The sequence below is a fragment of the Anopheles coluzzii genome, chromosome X, assembly GCF_943734685.1.
Source record: "Anopheles coluzzii chromosome X, AcolN3, whole genome shotgun sequence".
NCBI classification, from domain to species: Eukaryota; Metazoa; Arthropoda; class Insecta; order Diptera; family Culicidae; genus Anopheles; species Anopheles coluzzii.
The window spans coordinates 7,714,634-7,737,689 of NC_064669.1; the positions used below are offsets into that span (position 1 = coordinate 7,714,634).

Here is a 23,056-nt window from a genome sequence, read left to right on the forward strand (position 1 = left end):
AGAGAATTAAGCGAGGAGTAGAAGCAGAAAAAAAACAACAAAAACGAGCTTGACCGTGGATCTCCAAATACCCGTCAGACCTGTTTTGGGGCATCTGCCCCGTCCGGCCGGCACGCCACGACGATTCTCATAGATCAAGGTCATCTTTGGGCGTCGGGAGAAGCGGTTATCAACAGATATAACGCTTTTTTGTATCTCTCTCTCTCTCTGTTTCGTATACACCTCTGCTAAAGCCAAAGGTGTTGCGCTTCAATCTGCTAACAAACAGGATCATCAGCGCTTTTCCATTCGAAGCAAATTATGTAACATCTTTGGAGCAGCTCTTAGGTAGCTCTTGTACCGTGTGACGTATGCGCGTCGTGTGAAACCTTTCATTGTTTTTCTTACAAACTCCCCCCAGCGCCCCAATTCCAATATCCAATCAGTCATAGGTGAAACGAAGCGGGCTTTCATTAATGTAAAAAAAAAGATTCATTTTATTGAACTTAGGCTCGATTTTGGAAACATCTGTAAGTGCACATCAAAAATAGGGGATAGCGCAGGCGAGTACTGCAAAGTGTATTGGTCGCATTTGAAAATTCAGCACTGTGCCGCGGTGAGACATGGCAGCCTTCCTTTTCTATTCCGAATCCTGGAGTCTGACGGACCCAGTCGCTACTCCTCCGATCGGCGCGCTGGCCGATCTCAGCGTACAGTCTTTGTCGTGCACTGTCTCGAGACAACACTCTAGGGGGCTTTGGGTTCGGTTATGCTTGTTAGCGTCGGTTGGCTTACACCGGGCCCTAGTAGACCACCGTGTTGACAGCGCCAGAAACTGCGCCAGCACTGGCAGCAGCGGCATCGTACGCGGCCGTAACGCCGGCCCCGACGGTAGCATCGTTGGCGGCGAACTCCCCGTTGTAGCCGCTCGCGCCAGCCGAGGCGGCGGACACGTCGCTCGAGCGCAGGTTGAAGCTGTAGTCGTTGCTGCCGGCGGTGGCACCGGCCGACGCACCGGCATCGGCGTACGAACCGTCGAAGCTGCTGCCGCCGAATCCACCGGCCTGGGCCTGGGACGCGCTGTATGCGTTCGCGTTCGCACCGGCGGACGCTCCGGCGAGCGAACCGACGTCGACGACGGACTCACCGAACGAGCCGGCAGTGGCACCGGCGGTGGCAGAGGCCTTGGCGTTCGCGCCGGCCTGTGCGCCCTGGTACTTGACGAAGTACACCTCCGGCTTGCCGGAGGAGAACGAGCTGGCGTCGGCGGTCGCACCGGCCTGTGCCTTGGCGGGCTTGTTGACCAGCACGTAGACGATCGTCTTCTCCTCCGTCTGGCTGGCGGCCTGGGACGTCGCACCGGCGTTGGCGCTGACAGTCGGGGCCTTGATGAAGATGACCTTGTAGTGCTTGCGGGGCGTGATGGTGAGCGTGTTGGCTTCGGCCTCGGCCTGCGGCTCCTCCGGCGCGACGTGGTAGTAGAAGTGCTTCAGGACCTCCGGGGCAGCATAGCGCACCTGCGTCTTGGCCTGGGCGTAGGCGGACGCACCGGCCGCTGACGAGCTGCCGAACGCGCCGCTACCGGCGTAGCTGCCAGCGGCGGCACCAGAGTACGCACCGGTCGCACCGAAGCGCGAGCCAGTGCCACTGACCGCACCGGCACCGGCCGAAGCCGACGCGCCCGAGGACGCGGCGTCCCGAAGCCCGGCCTGGTAGCCGGCATCGAAGACGGCGTTGCCCGGGCCGGCCGAGTATGCCGCGGCGGAGGCGCCGGCGTCCGCGTACGAGCGGCTGTCGCCCACGACGGTATCCTCGAACACGGCCGGCGCGTAGTCGACCGTTATCGACTGCTGGCCGACGTCGTAGCTGCTCGCTGCACGGGCCTCCGCCGCCTGGCGCAGCTTCAAACCGATGTCAGCGGACGCAACGGCCAGACAGGCCGCAAAAACCTGCGAAACGAAGAGGAGAAAGCGCAGCGATTAGGTACGCACTACTGACGCGCAATGACCGGGCCAAGCCTCAGGACCTAAGGGCAGACGCTGGCAGTGATATTGAAAAGCTTTTGGTTGATTGTTGTTGAGGGCCGTAAGCCGAAATGCTGGCTCCGGGAAGGATTGATAGCAGTACAGGAATGGATGGACTTGCTGGTGCTCAATATCACTGCCCGTGCCCGCTAAGGATCAGAAGGGTCTGCTGCTTGCGATCTGCCCACCGTCCAACTCACAACTCACCACAAAAGCGCGCATGTTTGTGTTAACGCCTTGCAAACAGTTCACCAACAACAACGATCACGCAACAACAAAAAGCCTAGAAACTGTGCTTCGGAGAGTACTGGCACTGGCTCGTCTGCTCGCCGGGACGATCGAACTTCACTGAAGTAGGAGTAGGACCTGCGCCTTATATATGTACACCTCGTATTCGCAGGTTCGTGGCTTACCGCCCGGCTGTCCCAGTCCAATCCCGGGGAGAGAGGGGCGGGCAGGCTAGCCTATCGCTTTCGATCACGGTTTATTAATTCATGCCAGTATCGAAAAAGACAAACAAAAGTGTCGCCGTCGCGCGCGCGCTGGTCATCTTCCTTCTCGCCTGCGCGGCCCCCTACCCAGTGACGGCTAACGCTACTTCATCGTTTGTCACGGCGGAAGGGTGGGGCCTTGTGGTGGATGATAGGCGGAATCTAGTTAGAAATTTCGGCACCGCCTTCAAACCCCTCCAACATTTGCGTACTCTGTGTGTGTGTGTGTGTCTAAGAACCCCCCGAGAGGGTGATCATTCTCGGCGTTTTTGGTCGTCTCCCACTCCCTTCGCGGTTGCTGTGTATAGGGTTTAATCCATTTCAAAGCACATCCGGATGAGCCGTTGGATACTGGAGCTTCTGGCTCTGAACTTCGAACTATTGAAGTTTAGCGGGCAACGGGTGCTCCTGGGTGCTTTGTGATTCTTGGTGCTGTATGTGTGTGTCTTGGTGGAATCACTTGCTTCTTAACCGAATCTAATGCATCGCCGATTGTATCATCGCCAATCGAATCGCCGGCTCAGCAGGTAAACAGCCCGCGTTCGGAGTTGAAGGAGTGGAAGAGGGAAGGCTGGAGGAGCAGGGGAAGGGGGATTTAATAAAGATCAACCGCCGCCCCCTTTGGCCCGCTGGAGGCACATTAGAGCGAAAACAACACGCTGTCAAAATGAATCCAACCGCCACACTGGCGTGGCGTGGTGTTTGGTTTATGGTTGGGACAATATTCCCCCGATACCAACCGATGCGCACCTTCAGCGGAGCGGTTGTTTATTGTTTTTTTTATTGTTTATTGATCTATTTAAAATGGCAAGCAAGCAAGATTCTATCGCAAAAAGGGGCAACATCTGTTCGGGACAAACGGAAGCGGTTGTTGAAGCTTTAATGTTCTAATGAAGCAATAATACATCGCAGAGTGCCGCGAACGCCTTACAATTCCGGTACATTTCTCGGAATCGTCCAAAGGCTCGTTAACGTCAATAGCATCCACACGATTGTAATGTTAAAACCATTGTTTAGCGTATCTCATGTCGCAGCGGTCCGGTGGTGCAGCTGTTAAACGGGACTAGGTCGCATCATCATGAACTCTGTCCTGGGTTCAAATCCCATGTTTAATGAAAGCTTGCAGCCTAGCTTTTGACGCGCTTTTTATAGGGATGGGAAGTAGACAATAATAATCTCTCACTGTTTGTTTTAGCACACACTCAATCTCATTAGTCGTGTGTTCCTTACCCCAAAAAAATGGATATACCATCTCGAAGATCATGTATATTATTATACATTACCTCCACATGATGGTCCCAAATCATTAGACGACCATTTTAATTATAATGTAGATGACCGCTAACTGAAAGGTAGACAAGCACCAACGAACAACGTTCGCTAACTGGAGTGATGTTTCTATGGATTTGATTGTTTTGATTGGCGTTGACTGGAATAAACATACCAAACTTTTTTTTTCATTTATGTTGATATAAAGTATAGTAATTCGTGCGATGGCATAAATTAATAACAAACGTAGGCAAAAGACCCTAAATTTGTGTGAAAAATGCACATTTGCGACAAATTTCTCTTCACGAGATTCCGGAAGTTTCATGTTTTGACGTTTAAGTGTTCGCTAACTGAGAATCACTCCAGTTAGCGATCCTCCAGTTAAAAAGCACTCCTGTTAAAACACATCCAGTTAGCGGTCACCTAATGAGTGCTATACTGGATTCCAAAAATATTCTCAAGTCAAGATGGTCACTCCTCAAAATTGAGTCAAGAGATCTGGACTAGCCACATCATCGTTCTTCTACCTTTCTATCTTCAACCCTAACTAAAGGCCCAGAAGTTTGTTTAAAGCTCGTGAGACTACTTTATAATCTATTTAGCGACATGACGTCCACGGATAAGAAGCAATAGAACGTTAAGAGGTTGTAAATTTTACATCAACCCTTTGTCTTGGTTTTGAAGATTTCTTCATGTTACTGCCAATGTACTCTGTGATCGCATGTTTGCAGTTCAATACATTACTGGTGCAGTATTGATTAGTCTGATGAGTCCTTAGGGACTGTACCGTTCCAGCAAGTTCTGACTGTAATGAGATTGCCAAAAAAAAATAACTTCCCCACGAGGAATTGATTACTAAACAATTTTGGTTTTTATATATTTGGGATACAAAATAAGGTTAAATTGTCATTGTTAAATGTCATTAACTGATCATTGTCATTAAATTGATCATTGTTATTGTCACGTTAAATAAGGTTAAATTTTGTCATCCCATGGCTTACTATACTTGTGACTTATAGCAAGTTTAATTTAAGCGCTGCTAGTCGAAATGACTGTTCCGTAGTTATACTGTTAAGAGGACATATTGAATTGCGTAGAAAACGACATTTTTTCATTCAATTTATTAATTTGGGTTTATGTACAATGAAACCGCTCATCACGAGTATCCCTGATAACGAGTTTTTCGCGCAACGATCAAGTCTAAATACTCAACAGCATACCTCTCTTAATGGGTAATATCTCGCATAACGAGCAATACCATTCGTGTTCAGGATACATTTGTTGGGAGCCAGTTACAGTCATCCGGATCACTTGAGCTAGCCATCTACTGTGTATCATTCGGTATCCAATTCCAGGCTCTGTGGGGAAAATAAATAAACCAATTGACCAGCAAACACCTCCAGAACTCCTTACGGTTACTGTGCGCGGTTTTGCAACATCCCTGCATCGCAACATCATACGCACGTCGTCTCTCGCTCAGCCCGAAGCTGTCTGAACATCGCACCGGTTGCCTCATTCGGATTAGAGAAATTGGGAATGCCCAATAACGGTCACACTTCGTAGGCAATATCACGGTCAGCATCGGTATTGTGGGCAGGATTCACGGCACCGATCGTCCGAACCGGTACCATCATTAGCGTACCAGCCTGCCCTCTCCACGCCCAGCTCGCCCCATTTGCATCGCAACCACCGTTAGCGTCGTACGCTAACTGCAGACGGTACGGCCTTTTAGCGATCGGCCGCGCGTCCTTGCCCTGATACTGGACGAAGTAACACTTCTGGTTCGCTGGTGACGACCGCGGGCGGCCGCTGGTGGGGTCGTTCGAAATCGGCCACCCGGACGGGTTTGCTAACGAGCCCGTAGTAGTCAGCGGAGTGAGCACTGCCGGGGTCGCACGGGTCGCCTTGATGAAGATCACCTTGCCAGTGGCTTGCGGGGAATGGTGGTAGAGAGTGGTAGGAGGAAGTTCCGTTCCACTACCGGAGCCGTCGGCTGTGGTAGGGCCTGTTGGTGAAGCACCCGTTCACGAGTGTTCCAGAGGCCCCGGTAGACCTGGTGCTGCACTACTCCTGCTCTGCGCAATTGATTGTTGATGTTCTTGGCAAAGGCTCGGCCCGTTTGCTTAGGAGCTTATGTTTTTCAGTTGACGGGTTGCGCCTGTACCGTTTGAATAAATCTCTCACTCAAATCTCAAAAGCCTACGCTTTAGCGGTGGAAAGCGTTTAGGTACAGACGCCAACCCCTGCCGAAAGAACTCGAATACTAATGAGGATGCTTTCGAACCTGTTGTTGTTGTTGTTGTGGACAAACTTGAGAGTCTATCACCTTAGACCGAACGCTTCCGAGTCTGATCCGGAAGCGTACCAAAACGGTTGTCAAGGGGAATCATATTAAGTAGGGTTTCATGAGGCGATTCTTTTTTAAGGGCACATCCATTTATGACACACATTTTTAAAGGCTTTTTTAAAGAGTCTCGACTCACATGCATACTTGACATAGACAGAGTATGTTGATTCATATTGTGTTTTGCATGTTCAGTGCCAAATTTAATACTCAATGTGTTCAATATATGTAATAATGAACTATGTAGGGTGCATGCATTCGAATCGCTTCAACTAATAATTTATTTGAGAAGTCATCATTGAACATCTTCTTCTTCTTTTTTTTTTGGCACAACAACCGCTGCAGGTCAAGACCTGCCTATACCCACCCACTAGTGAAGTGAGCTTGACTTTCAGTGACTTATTGTTACCATGGCAGAATAGTCAGTCCTACGTATGGGGGCACGGTCTATTCGGGGCTTGAACTCATGACGGGCATATTGTTCAGTCGTACGAGTTGACGACTGTACCACCAGACCAGCCCCAAGAATGAAGAATAACAACAACAAATCGCGTGTGTGTTTGTATACGCTTTTATTATGATACAATTACTGGCTTCTTCTTACTAATCCTACAAACAAAACTCCATCCTATTACATCATTACTGTCATTCACGACCAGTTCTCAGAGGCTCCAGAATCGGCTGCAGCAGAGGCTCCAGCAGAGGCAATTTCAAAACCGCTGTTTCCGCCTGAACCAACCAGCGCATCGCTGCGAGCACCGGCCGATGCACCAGCATTAGCGAATGAAGTCCCACCAGCGTTAACACCAACACTACCGGATCCAGCACCAGCGCCAGAGTAAGCATTGGCACCAGCGCCAGAGTAAGCATTGGCTCCAGCGCCAGAGATAGCATTTGCACCAGCGACAGCATTGGCATCGCTGATGGCAATCGATCCACCCGATTGCGATTTAGAGCTTGAACTAGAGGTAGCCTGAGCACCCTGGTACTTGACGAAGTATACCTCCGGCTTGCCAGAGTAGTAAGAGCTTGCCTCGGCCTCACTAGTGGCGTTTGCCTTAGCCGGCTTGTTGACGAGCACGTAGACGATCGTCTTCTCTTCCGTTTGGCTGGCTGCCTTGGACGATGCACCGGCGTTGGCGCTGGCAGACGGGGCCTTGATGAAGATGACCTTGTAGTGCTTGCGGGGCGTGATGGTGAGGGTGTTGGTTTCAGTTTCAGCGATCGCATCGTCCTGCGCTACGTGGTAGTAGAAGTTCTTCTTGATCACTGGGGCGGCATAGCGGACCTCCGTCTTGGTCTGGGCAAAGGCGGATGCACCGGCCGAAGAAGAGCCGAACGCGCCACTACTGGTGAAGCTGTTAGCGTTAGATCCAGCAATCGAATCGAAACGGGTTCCGGCTCCATCGAATGATCCGGCAGATGCGGACGAACCGGCAGACGCAGAAGCACCGGCACGAAGTCGCGCCTGGTAGCCGGCATTGTAGTCAGCACCGCTGGCAGCGCCGCCGTATGAGCCGGCTCCACCGAACGAGCTGGCTACACCGAACGAGCGGGCACTGGCACCGGATGCAGCTCCATCGACGACCGTGTTTTCGAAGACGGTGGGTGAGCAATCGATGCTCACTGCGTTTTGACCGAGCCCGAAATTGGCCGACGTGACGACCAGAAAGGCGGTTGCAACCTAAGAATCAGACACAAAGCGAAATTACACATTAGAAATGACACGAGAGTGCATGGGATATGGTCTGTAATAATCTTCCAGAAATTTGACGATTCTTGCGGATTGGTTGTGTTTCCAGAAGGTTTTAACTTCTGGACTAACGGCGTAAACACGATTGATTGATGATGCTCTACAACAGAGCACTTGTTGATTGGTGACGCGATGACTCAGCAGATCATAGTTGAATTGACTAAAATTTAATATTTGTAATGTCCCACTCACCACAAAGAAGCGCATTTCAAAGGTTTTGGCTTATGCGAGACGACGATACTAGCCACACACTACTAGTACACACTTGTCAGAATGTCTCTGGCAAACTTCCTTCCAGTGGTCTGTTTGTAGCAAAAATGAAACTTGACGGATGAAGGAAACAGGACTTTGGCTCTTATATATCCGTGAGTGCTAGCAGGGAACACCTAATGGATGGTGTCCTTAGCTAATTTGTGTAATTTTAGCAAAAACATCTCGTTTTTTTTTTTGATTGCATGCTCTCGCTGTCTCCCTCGTTTCAAGGCATTGTCCATCTTATCTGGACGCGCAAGAATGAAAGACCATGAAAGGCATGAAAATTTGTTTAGAAATAAAGCACTAAATGGCAACAAATCGTGCGTGCGCGACTGTTCCCACGGAAAATCTTTCGAGCCTTTTTGTTTGCACGTATTGACAGTTGTGTTCAAAATAGCAATGTTACATCGTTGCTTGAGAAATTATCTTTTTGATTTTTGTATGCGGCTCCTCCAATCTTATCCGTTCATTATTTATCTTAAAAAAACGTTCAAATTGTACTTTGTTGAATTGTGGAATCACGTTAGTGCAGTCAGTAAGTAGTTCTTTCCAGAACGTGTTGTAATATGTATAATTAAATATATAGGTAAAGGTTTTGCATAAGAGGCTGAGGTTTATCGAGAATGAACAACATTATGTTTAGATCTAAATTTTAACACAAATATCAGAACAGGATGGCTAATCGCAGAGTACAGCTATTTTTATAATTTTTATTTTATTTTAAGTTTTGAAGCGAATACATTAATCAACTGTTACTTAAGCTTCATCACTGTTTGGCAAACAGTTTTTCATAATTTTATAATCGCAACTTTTTGGGCACCACTGTGAGTGCGTTTTTTTTATTTTTTTATTTGATAGCTTCACTATCTTAGCTGTAAATCTTCTACATTTCGGTGGCTTCACCCGCCTGTAACCTGTGCGTGGCTTTGCAACCCATTTCTGATTGATTCCCACTAACCGAGACACTTAGTGTCACACATCCCCTCACTTTGCACACCATTATGACGAGTGGCTCCAACTATTGACAAAAGCCGGCCATGTGGAAGGGTTGCTTTGTAGATGCTGTAACAAAAAAGTTACATTCAAACAGTTTAATCTTACACAATAAAAAACACACACCAACACAAAATTACGACCTGTTGCAAGCTGATAACCGTTTAACGATCCTGCAGAATAACGATTGACCAAATTGGGAAACACAAACAACATGTCCTTGAGTAAGGTGTCGTCGAAATGTCCAGTGAAACGAATAAGAAGTGATAATAACCTTTTTGAGTCTTCTGCGATCAAACACTTTTCAAAACCGATTCGATTCGATACTGGTGTATACAATATGCTCTTATCATCGAAAATGGTAGAAAATAAGAGCAAAGGCCGGTATAGTTTCAGGATCACCTATTAACGGTTCGGTAATTAATTAACGGTTCGGTATTGGTTCGTACTGGTGGTCCTGTGGTAAAGTCGTCAACCCGAACGACTCAATAACATGCCAGTAAGGAGTTCAAGCCTAGAATGTACCGTACTGGTACACCATTAGTACTCCTATCTAAGTGAATCTGGACTTTCAACACTGTTCAACACTGTCAAAAACAAAAACCGTAATAGATTAGACATCCTAGATGACATGCGGCGTTCATTCAAAGAATATACATCATCGTAGAAAATATTTATCTTCAGTTTACGCAGGAAAATGAAAACTGTACGATAAAAGGCAATACAATTAAAAAAGTTTCTAAATTACTTGAAAGGATGTAAACTCAAAACGATGGAAACATTCAAAATCTTTTTGCCAGTTCTTGGTTAAACAGGTCCCAGGATAAACAAAAAACTATGACTTTCTTGGTCCACGTGGTCTGCTTGGTCCACGTGGCCTTTCATGCATTTTGAGTAAGGGAGGGATGCGTCCTTAAGTGAGGAAGAGCTGCCAATAAGTTGCTTGAAAGATGACAAGAAGCTGCTGAGTTATTGACCAAATTTGGAAATATTTATTTGATTAAACCTAAAGACACTAACACAAGGACACAAGGGCCCAATGGTCACCTACGGGTTCCTACAAGTCCAGATAGGTTGGATTCTCATACAGACCCTCTGATGCAGGCTCTGATAGCAAGGACTAATTGTTACGTAACTAAAAATTCTCGACAAAAGCCCCAACAATACCGTAATATGAAGAAGAATATGTGGTACTAGTTCACTGACATGATTCATTAGTAATTCGCTTGGACTTTGTTTGGCCATCAACGGTTGTCATCAAACATCTAGGAATATCTAGAAAATAAACGATTTTGTCTGTGCGCGTTTGTGTGGATACGCTTTTATTATGATACAATTGCTGGCTTCTTCTTACTATACGTACACACAAAACTCCATTCTACTAAACCGTTACTGTCACTCACGTCCAGATCGTTCGATGGCGCTCAAGGGAAAAATAAACCTATCTTACGTTGCTTACGTTTAATGTACAAAGGGAGAGGAAAAACCCTGATCACGATGACTAAGAGGAAGAGGCAAAGGAATACGTGTAGAGGGAAAAGCTCTACTCGAAAGGTACTAGTTACATCACGAAGCCGTCAGCTCGACTCATTACTTCTGGTTTGAGTCAAATCTGTGCGATTCGTACTTGTTCGGTTTTTCAGTGTGACTGTTCGATTTCCTTGAGTAATGCTGCATCGTTCCTGCCGTTGAGGCTGAACACAGACGCCTCGGGATCTCTTACTTCCTGTGTGCGGGCCATACTAGGGCGTAAATGCCAGTCCTCCGGTAGTGGATTGGGCAGCAGCTTGGGCAGAAGCTCCGACAGAGTTGTATCCACTGTTTCCGGCCAATGCACCAGCATTAGCGAGTGAATTTGCACCAGTGATGATACCGGCACCACGGGATCCAGCCCCAGTGCCAGAGTAAGCATTGGCACCAGCGCCAGAGTAAGCATTGGCACCAGCGCCAGAGTAAGCATTGGCTCCAGCGCCAGAGATAGCATTTGCACCAGCGACAGCATTGGCATCGCTGATGGCAATCGATCCACCCGATTGCGATTTAGAGCTTGAACTAGAGGTAGCCTGAGCACCCTGGTACTTGACGAAGTATACCTCCGGCTTGCCAGAGTAGTAAGAGCTTGCCTCGGCCTCACTAGTGGCGTTTGCCTTAGCCGGCTTGTTGACGAGCACGTAGACGATCGTCTTCTCTTCCGTTTGGCTGGCTGCCTTGGACGATGCACCGGCGTTGGCGCTGGCAGACGGGGCCTTGATGAAGATGACCTTGTAGTGCTTGCGGGGCGTGATGGTGAGGGTGTTGGTTTCAGTTTCAGCGATCGCATCGTCCTGCGCTACGTGGTAGTAGAAGTTCTTCTTGATCACTGGGGCGGCATAGCGGACCTCCGTCTTGGTCTGGGCAAAGGCGGATGCACCGGCCGAAGACGAGCCGAACGCGCCACTACTGGCGAAGCTGTTAGCGTTGGATCCTGCGAATGAACCGGCCCCACCGAATGAGCCGGCCGATGCAGACGAATCGGCAGATGCACCAGCACCGCCAAAAAGTCCCGCCTGGTTGTATTGTACACCGCTGGCAGCGCCTGCGTAAGCATTGCTGGACGCTCCGGAGGAAGCGCCGCCGTACGAGCCGGCTCCAGCGTATGAGCCGCCACTGGCACCGGATGCAGCTCCACCGACGACCGTGTCTTCGAAGACGGTGGGTGAGTAATCGATGGTCACTGCACCTTGGCTACCGGCGTAGCTGCTGCTACCGGCCGCTGCTCCCTGGCGCAGCTTGAGCCCTATATCGGCCGACGCTACGGCAAGGCAGGTGGCTAGAACCTAGAAATTAGGCATCCAGAAAAGATAGTGAGACATTAGAATTGACCACAGAATACTGAAGATGTTGCTTCAATCATTCAGAAAATAGTTGATTGTTAATTGGTTGTGTTTCCAGAAGGGTTAAGCTTCTGGCTAACGACGTAAACACGATTGATTGATGATGCTCTACAACAGAGCACTTGTTAAATGGTGACGCGATACTCAGCAGATCATAGTTGAATTGACTAAAATTTAATATATTCAATGTCCCACTCACCACAAAGAAGCGCATTTCAAAGGTTTTGGCTTATGCGAGACGACGATACTGGCCACACACTACTAGTAAACACTTGTCAGAATGTCTCTGGCAGACTTCCTTCCAGTGGCTTGTTCGTAACAACTATCGAGCTTGACTGGTGAAGGAAACAGGACTTAGGCGTTTTATATACACGCGGCTTTTTGCAGAAAACACCAAAAAGATGCTGTCCTTAGCTAATTTTAGTATTTTTAGCAAAAGCATCTCTTGATTTTTTTTAAAGCGCTGCCTATCTTGCTCTGTTTTAACTCGTTTCTATCATATCATGATGCGCGAGAATGGAAGACAATGAAATGCATAAAAATGTGGCTAGAGACGTTCGGCTCAATGGCAATACATCGAGCGCGCGCGCTATTCCGATGGATGTATTAGTGCGGAAAACCTTTCCAGCCTTTTTGCAGGTAGATACAGTCGTGTTCAGATCGAGAGTGCCGCATTGTTGCGTGAACAATGTATGCAGCTTCTATTTGCGGATATAAACAGTAGCAGTATTCGTGAACAATAGTCTGAAATACTATTTCTCTTTGACTAACTCTCTATTTGTACTCTTTCGTTGCGAATTGTTTATTGTTAGTTTGTGTGTAATTTTCATCAATTTGTTGCGTGAACATTGTATAGTATTGTTTCAAAATCCTGAGCAATTCGCAAGGTGTGAGCGTCATTATCCGAACGAAAATGCTCACAGAAAATTGAAAACAAAGGTAAAACACTTATCAAAGAACAGAAAGGTTACTATAAAATAATGGATATTGCGGTAAGTAAACGCGTGCGAAAGCGCTGTTTTTGCTGTAAAGTCCTAGCCAGAGCAGGTTTACGGATAGAAAAGAACATAAATAACATGAAAAGAACTTTGCAAAGCAATAAAATTAGCCAGTAGTACACTACTACCGTTGCTGCTCCGAATCGTTTCCCAACCAGATCGTCCCTCCAGCATAGTGTTTTGTTTTAAGTTTTGAAACGAATAAAATAAGATTATTTTACTTCCACTTATGAATTTTCTGTGTATTTGAAGTGTGCACAAGAGTTAAAAGAAAATAACATATTGCCTTTCTTAATTACAACCATTACAAAGGAGTGTGGTACTATTTTGCGTACCACTGTATGTGTGACATTTTGTAGGGGGAAATACTCTTCATTTCTGCGATTTGTCCGCCTGTAATATGTGCGTAGCTTGCTACTTATTTCTGGTTGATCCCCACCATTCGAGATACTAGCGGTAGCGTCATCCAACTTTGTTCACCTTTTTGGCGAGAAGTGTGCGTTGGAAACGAAATAAAAAGCATTTTTATCTAACACACACAAAAGCTTCGAACTGCTGTAGGCTGATATCTGTTTGACCTGAACTCCTGAAACGAAGAATGACGATCGACAAATTGGGAAACATGAACCACGTGTCCTTGAGTGAGATGTCATCTAAGATGTCGAGCGAACCGAAGAAGTAGTGATATTGTATAGATTCAGCATAGTTTGTTATACTCTGATTATGGGAAACGAAATAAGTAAAGCTTAGCTCATTCAGAAGTGAGGCACTTTAAACTATCTGCACATACTAACCAGTAAGTCCGATTGAAATGGTTTGATAACAATACAATACATTCATATTTTAATAAACAACTAACACATTATTTGATTTACTTCTTTGTAAGTTCTTGACTCCTGCTTTCTTCCTGAGTAATGTTGGCTCACGTTTTCGTAATTTCCGTTTTGAACAACGATTTCTAGTAATACTTCAATTGGCTTATATGCTACTAATTAATATCTTTTCCTTCATCTTTTCAGACAGAGTGTAGTTCAAACCATCTATGATGCACCAAAACTGAGATATTAAATAAAAAGATAATAAATGTAATAGTTGTCTGACTGGACCACTTCGTCAATAGCTAGATATGGCTAAATTTATAGCTGAACTTTCTCAAGCAAGATCACTCATCATACCTCTATGTTCATGTTCATGTTTCATCCATCAAGGTTAATTCATTTTGCAAACAGAAAGAAGTCTTAATAACATGTCATATTCTAGGCAAGTGCTCTACTCCCTCATTTCTTTTGCTGTTTGAAAGCGTTGGGAAGAGTTTCCTAGCAATTTAAGGACACTTGGGGAACAGCAGTTTTAGTTTTCGGGAGCATTGAACATCCAGAGTTTCTTCTTCTTCTTTCGCACACCAATCGCTCTCGGTCAAGGTCTGCCTGTACCACTAGTGGGCTCGGCTTTCAGTGACTTATATATTACCTATATATAAGAGCCCATGTTGAGTTTATGTTGATGCATTTCCAGTAGAACTTGTTCAAACGTTCCTACAAGGCCAAGGTCGGATTTGATCGAATCCATCAGTTGAAAGGGCTGGCCAGGAATCCAGTGAACGGCAAACTTGCCGGAGTAAAGAGCCAAATTATATAAACATATTGTTACCGATTTTTGGGAAACGCTGATCGATCCTAGAGTTCTTTGATAGGTTTGTTGAAATTTAGGTAGAAGTTAAAGATGAAACTAATTTCGTATTATGCATGAATTGTATAATGTAGTAACGTGGCCGAAAATGCTCAGTCAATCATTTGATGATTTGATGATATTTTATTTATTAAGATCAATTCTCAATATGTGAGGTAATCCGATTCTAACAAAATGTTTCACTTTGATAACCTTGGTTTGACTTCGATAAACTCATTTCAGAGTGTGTTGTAGCTACGCTTCATGTACTTGTGTGGTATTATTAAGTCTTTGTAGGCTGTATAGTTCGACATGACCACGTAATTTGCGTTTTGAGATTTTGTCTTACTTGATAATTACCAATTGCCCAGAAGCTTTTAATAGATGATATTGCAGACGACATCTGAATTGTGAGATAATGATGTTCATTTCATCAGCTGGATTTATCTATCATTGCATTTGTCAGATTAGCTGGATCTAATGCCCCACGTACGAACTGGAAATTCCTGGCACATATTTCGCAAACAGTAACGCCCCGTCAACAGTTCTTGAGAGGGAGGGAGACATATGTCGAAGATTTAAAAAAGAGACCGTTATGTATCTAAAAGGCGACACTGTAACGAATCATAAAATGAGTATGATGTTCTCATACGCTGAAGGGTGTGAAAATGATTGGAATAGCATTTTTACAATCGATGATTACTTCAATCTTTTCATTTCGTTTGTACTTTGTTTGGCCATTAACGATTGTCATCAAACATCTAGGAATATCTAGAAAATAAATCATTTTGTCTGTGCGCGTTTGTGTGGATACGCTTTTATTATGATACAATTGCTGGCTTCTTCTCACTATACGTACACACAAAACTCCATTCTACTAAACCGTTACTGTCACTCACGTCCAGATCGTTCGATGGCGCTCAAGGGAAAAATAAACCTATCTTACGTTGCTTACGTTTAATGTACAAAGGGAGAGGAAAAACCCTGATCACGACGACTAAGAGGAAGAGGCAAAGGAATACGTGTAGAGGGAAAAGCTCTACTCGAAAGGTACTAGTTACATCACGAAGCCGTTAGCTCGACTCATTACTTCTGGTTTGAGTCAAATCTGTGCGATTCGTACTTGTTCGGTTTTTCAGTGTGACTGTTCGATTTCCTTGAGTAATGCTGCATCGTTCCTGCCGTTGAGGCTGAACACAGACGCCTCGGGATCTCTTACTTCCTGTGTGCGGGCCATACTAGGGCGTAAATGCCAGTCCTCCGGTAGTGGATTGGGCAGCAGCTTGGGCAGAAGCTCCGACAGAGTTGTATCCACTGTTTCCGGCCAATGCACCAGCATTAGCGAGTGAATTTGCACCAGTGATGATACCGGCACCACGGGATCCAGCCCCAGTGCCAGAGTAAGCATTGGCACCAGCGCCAGAGTAAGCATTGGCACCAGCGCCAGAGTAAGCATTGGCTCCAGCGCCAGAGATAGCATTTGCACCAGCGACAGCATTGGCATCGCTGATGGCAATCGATCCACCCGATTGCGATTTAGAGCTTGAACTAGAGGTAGCCTGAGCACCCTGGTACTTGACGAAGTATACCTCCGGCTTGCCAGAGTAGTAAGAGCTTGCCTCGGCCTCACTAGTGGCGTTTGCCTTAGCCGGCTTGTTGACGAGCACGTAGACGATCGTCTTCTCTTCCGTTTGGCTGGCTGCCTTGGACGATGCACCGGCGTTGGCGCTGGCAGACGGGGCCTTGATGAAGATGACCTTGTAGTGCTTGCGGGGCGTGATGGTGAGGGTTTTGGTTTCGGTTTCATCAATCGCATCGTCCTGCGCTACGTGGTAGTAGAAGTTCTTCTTGATCACCGGGGCTTCATAACGGACCTCCGTCTTGGCCTGGGCAAAGGCGGATGCACCGGCCGAAGACGAGCCGAACGCGCCACTACTGGCGAAGCTGTTAGCGTTGGATCCTGCGAATGAACCGGCCCCACCGAATGAGCCGGCCGATGCAGACGAATCGGCAGATGCACCAGCACCGCCAAAAAGTCCCGCCTGGTTGTATTGTACACCGCTGGCAGCGCCTGCGTAAGCATTGCTGGACGCTCCGGAGGAAGCGCCGCCGTACGAGCCGGCTCCAGCGTATGAGCCGCCACTGGCACCGGATGCAGCTCCACCGACGACCGTGTCTTCGAAGACGGTGGGTGAGTAATCGATGGTCACTGCACCTTGGCTACCGGCGTAGCTGCTGCTACCGGCCGCTGCTCCCTGGCGCAGCTTGAGCCCTATATCGGCCGACGCTACGGCAAGGCAGGTGGCTAGAACCTAGAAATTAGGCATCCAGAAAAGATAGTGAGACATTAGAATTGACCACAGAATACTGAAGATGTTGCTTCAATCATTCAGAAAATAGTTGATTGTTAATTGGTTGTGTTTCCAGAAGGGTTAAGCTTCTAGCTAACGACGTAAACACGATTGATTGATGATGCTCTACAACAGAGCACTTGTTGATTGGTGACGCGATACTCAGCAGATCATAGTTGAATTGACTAAAATTTAATATATTCAATGTCCCACTCACCACAAAGAAGCGCATTTCAAAGGTTTTGGCTTATGCGAGACGACGATACTGGCCACACACTACTAGTACACACTTGTCAGAATGTCTCTGGCAGACTTCCTTCCAGTGGCTTGTTCGTAACAACTATCGAGCTTGACTGGTGAAGGAAACAGGACTTAGGCGTTTTATATACACGCGGCTTTTTGCAGAAAACACCAAAAAGATGCTGTCCTTAGCTAATTTTAGTATTTTTAGCAAAAGCATCTCTTGATTTTTTTTAAAGCGCTGCCTATCTTGCTCTGTTTTAACTCGTTTCTATCATATCATGATGCGCGAGAATGGAAGACAATGAAATGCATAAAAATGTGGCTAGAGACGTTCGGCTCAATGGCAATACATCGAGCGCGCGCGCTATTCCGATGGATGTATTAGTGCGGAAAACCTTTCCAGCCTTTTTGCAGGTAGATACAGTCGTGTTCAGATCGAGAGTGCCGCATTGTTGCGTGAACAATGTATGCAGCTTCTATTTGCGGATATAAACAGTAGCAGTATTCGTGAACAATAGTCTGAAATACTATTTCTCTTTGACTAACTCTCTATTTGTACTCTTTCGTTGCGAATTGTTTATTGTTAGTTTGTGTGTAATTTTCATCAATTTGTTGCGTGAACATTGTATAGTATTGTTTCAAAATCCTGAGCAATTCGCAAGGTGTGAGCGTCATTATCCGAACGAAAATGCTCACAGAAAATTGAAAACAAAGGTAAAACACTTATCAAAGAACAGAAAGGTTACTATAAAATAATGGATATTGAGGTAAGTAAACGCGTGCGAAAGCGCTGTTTTTGCTGTAAAGTCCTAGCCAGAGCAGGTTTACGGATAGAAAAGAACATAAATAACATGAAAAGAACTTTGCAAAGCAATAAAATTAGCCAGTAGTACACTACTACCGTTGCTGCTCCGAATCGTTTCCCAACCAGATCGTCCCTCCAGCATAGTGTTTTGTTTTAAGTTTTGAAACGAATAAAATAAGATTATTTTACTTCCACTTATGAATTTTCTTTGTATTTGAAGTGTACACAAGAGTTAAAAGAAAATAACATATTGCCTTTCTTAATTACAACCATTACAAAGGAGTGTGGTACTATTTTGCGTACCACTGTATGTGTGACATTTTGTAGGGGGAAATACTCTTCATTTCTGCGATTTGTCCGCCTGTAATATGTGCGTAGCTTGCTACTTATTTCTGGTTGATCCCCACCATTCGAGATACTAGCGGTAGCGTCATCCAACTTTGTTCACCTTTTTGGCGAGAAGTGTGCGTTGGAAACGAAATAAAAAGCATTTTTATCTAACACACACAAAAGATTCGAACTGCTGTAGGCTGATATCTGTTTGACCTGAACTCCTGAAACGAAGAATGACGATCGACAAATTGGGAAACATGAACCACGTGTCCTTGAGTGAGATGTCATCTAAGATGTCGAGCGAACCGAAGAAGTAGTGATATTGTATAGATTCAGCATAGTTTGTTATACTCTGATTATGGGAAACGAAATAAGTAAAGCTTAGCTCATTCAGAAGTGAGGCACTTTAAACTATCTGCACATACTAACCAGTAAGTCCGATTGAAATGCTTTGATAACAATACAATACATTCATATTTTAATAAACAACTAACACATTATTTGATTTACTTCTTTGTAAGTTCTTGACTCCTGCTTTCTTCCTGAGTAATGTTGGCTCACGTTTTCGTAATTTCCGTTTTGAACAACGATTTCTAGTAATACTTCAATTGGCTTATATGCTACTAATTAATATCTTTTCCTTCATCTTTTCAGACAGAGTGTAGTTCAAACCATCTATGATGCACCAAAACTGAGATATTAAATAAAAAGTTAATAAATGTAATAGTTGTCTGACTGGACCACTTCGTCAATAGCTAGATATGGCTAAATTTATAGCTGAACTTTCTCAAGCAAGATCACTCATCATACCTCTATGTTCATGCTCATGTTTCATCCATCAAGGTTAATTCATTTTGCAAACAGAAAGAAGTCTTAATAACATGTCATATTCTAGGCAAGTGCTCTACTCCCTCATTTCTTTTGCTGTTTGAAAGCGTTGGGAAGAGTTTCCTAGCAATTTAAGGACACTTGGGGAACAGCAGTTTTAGTTTTCGGGAGCATTGAACATCCAGAGTTTCTTCTTCTTCTTTCGCACACCAATCGCTGTCGGTCAAGGTCTGCCTGTACCACTAGTGGGCTCGGCTTTCAGTGACTTATATATTACCTATATATAAGAGCCCATGTTGAGTTTATGTTGATGCATTTCCAGTAGAACTTGTTCAAACGTTCCTACAAGGCCAAGGTCGGATTTGATCGAATCCATCAGTTGAAAGGGCTGGCCAGGAATCCAGAGAACGGCAAACTTGCCGGAGTAAAGAGCCAAATTATATAAACATATTTTTACCGATTTTTGGGAAACGCTGATCGATCCTAGAGTTCTTTGATAGGTTTGTTGAAATTTAGGTAGAAGTTAAAGATGAAACTAATTTCGTATTATGCATGAATTGTATAATGTAGTAACGTGGCCGAAAATGCTCAGTCAATCATTTGATGATTTGATGATATTTTATTTATTAAGATCAATTCTCAATATGTGAGGTAATCCGATTCTAACAAAATGTTTCACTTTGATAACCTTGGTTTGACTTCGATAAACTCATTTCAGAGTGTGTTGTAGCTACGCTTCATGTACTTGTGTGGTATTATTAAGTCTTTGTAGGCTGTATAGTTCGACATGACCACGTAATTTGCGTTTTGAGATTTTGTCTTACTTGATAATTACCAATTGCCCAGAAGCTTTTAATAGATGATATTGCAGACGACATCTGAATTGTGAGATAATGATGTTCATTTCATCAGCTGGATTTATCTATCATTGCATTTGTCAGATTAGCTGGATCTAATGCCCCACGTACGAACTGGAAATTCCTGGCACATATTTCGCAAACAGTAACGCCCCGTCAACAGTTCTTGAGAGGGAGGGAGACATATGTCGAAGATTTAAAAAAGAGACCGTTATGTATCTAAAAGGCGACACTGTAACGAATCATAAAATGAGTATGATGTTCTCATACGCTGAAGGGTGTGAAAATGATTGGAATAGCATTTTTACAATCGATGATTACTTCAATCTTTTCATTTCGTTTGTACTTTGTTTGGCCATTAACGATTGTCATCAAACATCTAGGAATATCTAGAAAATAAATCATTTTGTCTGTGCGCGTTTGTGTGGATACGCTTTTATTATGATACAATTGCTGGCTTCTTCTCACTATACGTACACACAAAACTCCATTCTACTAAACCGTTACTGTCACTCACGTCCAGATCGTTCGATGGCGCTCAAGGGAAAAATAAACCTATCTTACGTTGCTTACGTTTAATGTACAAAGGGAGAGGAAAAACCCTGATCACGATGACTAAGAGGAAGAGGCAAAGGAATACGTGTAGAGGGAAAAGCTCTACTCGAAAGGTACTAGTTACATCACGAAGCCGTTAGCTCGACTCATTACTTCTGGTTTGAGTCAAATCTGTGCGATTCGTACTTGTTCGGTTTTTCAGTGTGACTGTTCGATTTCCTTGAGTAATGCTGCATCGTTCCTGCCGTTGAGGCTGAACACAGACGCCTCGGGATCTCTTACTTCCTGTGTGCGGGCCATACTAGGGCGTAAATGCCAGTCCTCCGGTAGTGGATTGGGCAGCAGCTTAGGCAGAAGCTCCGACAGAGTTGTATCCACTGTTTCCGGCCAATGCACCAGCATTAGCGAGTGAATTTGCACCAGTGATGATACCGGCACCACGGGATCCAGCCCCAGTGCCAGAGTAAGCATTGGCACCAGCGCCAGAGTAAGCATTGGCACCAGCGCCAGAGTAAGCATTGGCTCCAGCGCCAGAGATAGCATTTGCACCAGCGACAGCATTGGCATCGCTGATGGCAATCGATCCACCCGATTGCGATTTAGAGCTTGAACTAGAGGTAGCCTGAGCACCCTGGTACTTGACGAAGTATACCTCCGGCTTGCCAGAGTAGTAAGAGCTTGCCTCGGCCTCACTAGTGGCGTTTGCCTTAGCCGGCTTGTTGACGAGCACGTAGACGATCGTCTTCTCCTCCGTTTGGCTGGCGGCCTGGGACGATGCACCGGCGTTGGCACTGGCAGACGGGGCCTTGATGAAGATGACCTTGTAGTGCTTGCGGGGTGTGATGGTGAGGGTTTTGGTTTCGGTTTCATCAATCGCATCGTCCTGCGCTACGTGGTAGTAGAAGTTCTTCTTGATCACCGGGGCTTCATAACGGACCTCCGTCTTGGCCTGGGCAAAGGCGGATGCACCGGCCGAAGACGAGCCGAACGCGCCACTACTGGCGAAGCTGTTAGAACCGGCCGAGCTGCCGATACTGGTGAAGCTGTTAGCGTTAGATCCAGCAATCGAACCGAAACGGGTTCCGGCTCCATCGAATGATCCGGCAGATGCGGACGAACCGGCAGACGCAGAAGCACCGGCACGAAGTCCCGCCTGGTAGCCGGCATTGTAGTCAGCACCGCTGGCAGCGCCTGCGTAGGCGCCGCTGGACGCTCCGGAGGACGCGCCGCCGTACGAGCCGGCTCCACCGAACGAGCTGGCTCCACCGAACGAGCGGCCACTGGCACCGGATGCAGCTCCACCGACGACGGAGTCCTCGAAAAGGGCGGGTGCGTAATCGATGTTCACTGCGCCTTGGCTACCGGCGTAGCTGCTGCTTCCGGCCGATGCTCCCTGACGCAGGTCGAGCCCGATATCGGCCGACGCTACGGCCAGACAGGCGGCTATAACCTAAAGAGCAAGAACGCACAGGGGAGAAGAAATTGGAACATTAGAGATGCCACAGAACTTCGCACATGGAGCGGCATTGCGGTTGCTAAAATGAACCCAAACATCCAGCAATTCTCCTTCCAAATAGTCTCTTTTCAGAAATGTCCAAACTTCTGGCTCCGTTTGCAAACACGATTGATTGATGATGCACTCCGTAGCAGAGCGCTGGTTGAATGGTGACGCGACGCTCGGCAAACTCAACCCGAATAGAATTGGCCCCAAAGTCACTATGGTTTTCCCCTTCTCAGTAACTCACCACAAAGAAGCGCATTGCAATGGTTTTCGGCTTTGTTGCGGGCTGATGATACTGGATACGCACTATTAGTACACACTTGTCAGAATGTCTTGGACAGACTTCCTTCCAGTGGTCTGTTCGTAGAAAAGATCGAACTTGACTGGTGAAGGAAAGAGGACTTAGGCGTTTTATATACACGCGGCTTTTTGCAGAAAACGCCAAAAAGATGGTGTCCTTAGCTAATTTTAGTATTTTGAGCAAAAGCATGCCACAGTTTTTTTGAAAAAGTGCTGTCTCTCTTGCTCTGTTTAACACGTTTAACGTTTATCTCGAAGCGCGACCATGAAACGCATACAAATGTGGCTGGAGATATTCCACTCAATGACAATAAATCGAGCGCGCGCGTTTTTCCGCTGGATGTGTTAGTGCGGAGATCCTTTCCAGTTTTTGTGTTCGCTACATATTTTTTGTTGATCCCCACCAAAAACGTTTCATAATACTAGTGGTAGTGTCCTCCGACGACATCTGCTTGGCTGAGATGATGTTTCAAATTTGAAGCGAATCGAGGGAAGGGTAATGCTTACCGTTGTTTTAAGAATCAGAAATACGACAATAAAAAAAAGAAATGAAACAATTGAAGAGCCTAATATGGAGTCTATTTGATTGATCCCTGAATAGATAAATTTTTGTATTGCTTACGTCTTAATAGTCTG

The 23,056-nt window shown here is 45.9% G+C and overlaps 5 protein-coding genes across 5 annotated transcripts; all 5 read right to left on the bottom strand.

Annotated features, from left to right (window-relative positions):
- Positions 1–460: 460 nt before the first annotated feature.
- Positions 461–2,367, bottom strand: LOC120950756 (fibroin heavy chain-like). The gene is made up of 2 exons (XM_040369038.2): positions 2,211–2,367; positions 461–1,928 (listed from the first exon to the last, which is right to left on the bottom strand). Exons 1-2 carry the CDS (start codon positions 2,223–2,225, stop codon positions 783–785), a joined length of 1,161 nt encoding a protein of 386 aa, XP_040224972.2. The 5' UTR covers positions 2,226–2,367; the 3' UTR covers positions 461–782.
- Positions 2,368–6,756: 4,389 nt separating this feature from the next.
- LOC120960952 (fibroin heavy chain-like) lies at positions 6,757–10,849 on the bottom strand. The gene is made up of 2 exons (XM_040384456.2): positions 10,832–10,849; positions 6,757–7,791 (listed from the first exon to the last, which is right to left on the bottom strand). The coding sequence occupies exons 1-2, from the start codon at positions 10,847–10,849 to the stop codon at positions 6,757–6,759; spliced, it is 1,053 nt and encodes a 350-aa protein (XP_040240390.2).
- Position 10,850: 1 nt separating this feature from the next.
- On the bottom strand, positions 10,851–12,267 carry LOC125908294 (fibroin heavy chain-like). The gene is made up of 2 exons (XM_049610936.1): positions 12,181–12,267; positions 10,851–11,924 (listed from the first exon to the last, which is right to left on the bottom strand). The coding sequence occupies exons 1-2, from the start codon at positions 12,193–12,195 to the stop codon at positions 10,851–10,853; spliced, it is 1,089 nt and encodes a 362-aa protein (XP_049466893.1). The 5' UTR covers positions 12,196–12,267.
- Positions 12,268–15,885: 3,618 nt separating this feature from the next.
- On the bottom strand, positions 15,886–17,367 carry LOC120951451 (fibroin heavy chain-like). Its single transcript, XM_040370196.2, has 2 exons — positions 17,216–17,367; positions 15,886–16,959 (listed from the first exon to the last, which is right to left on the bottom strand). Exons 1-2 carry the CDS (start codon positions 17,228–17,230, stop codon positions 15,886–15,888), a joined length of 1,089 nt encoding a protein of 362 aa, XP_040226130.2. The 5' UTR covers positions 17,231–17,367.
- Positions 17,368–20,965: 3,598 nt separating this feature from the next.
- LOC120958607 (fibroin heavy chain-like) lies at positions 20,966–22,497 on the bottom strand. Its single transcript, XM_040381526.2, has 2 exons — positions 22,365–22,497; positions 20,966–22,069 (listed from the first exon to the last, which is right to left on the bottom strand). The coding sequence occupies exons 1-2, from the start codon at positions 22,377–22,379 to the stop codon at positions 20,966–20,968; spliced, it is 1,119 nt and encodes a 372-aa protein (XP_040237460.2). The 5' UTR covers positions 22,380–22,497.
- Positions 22,498–23,056: the final 559 nt, after the last annotated feature.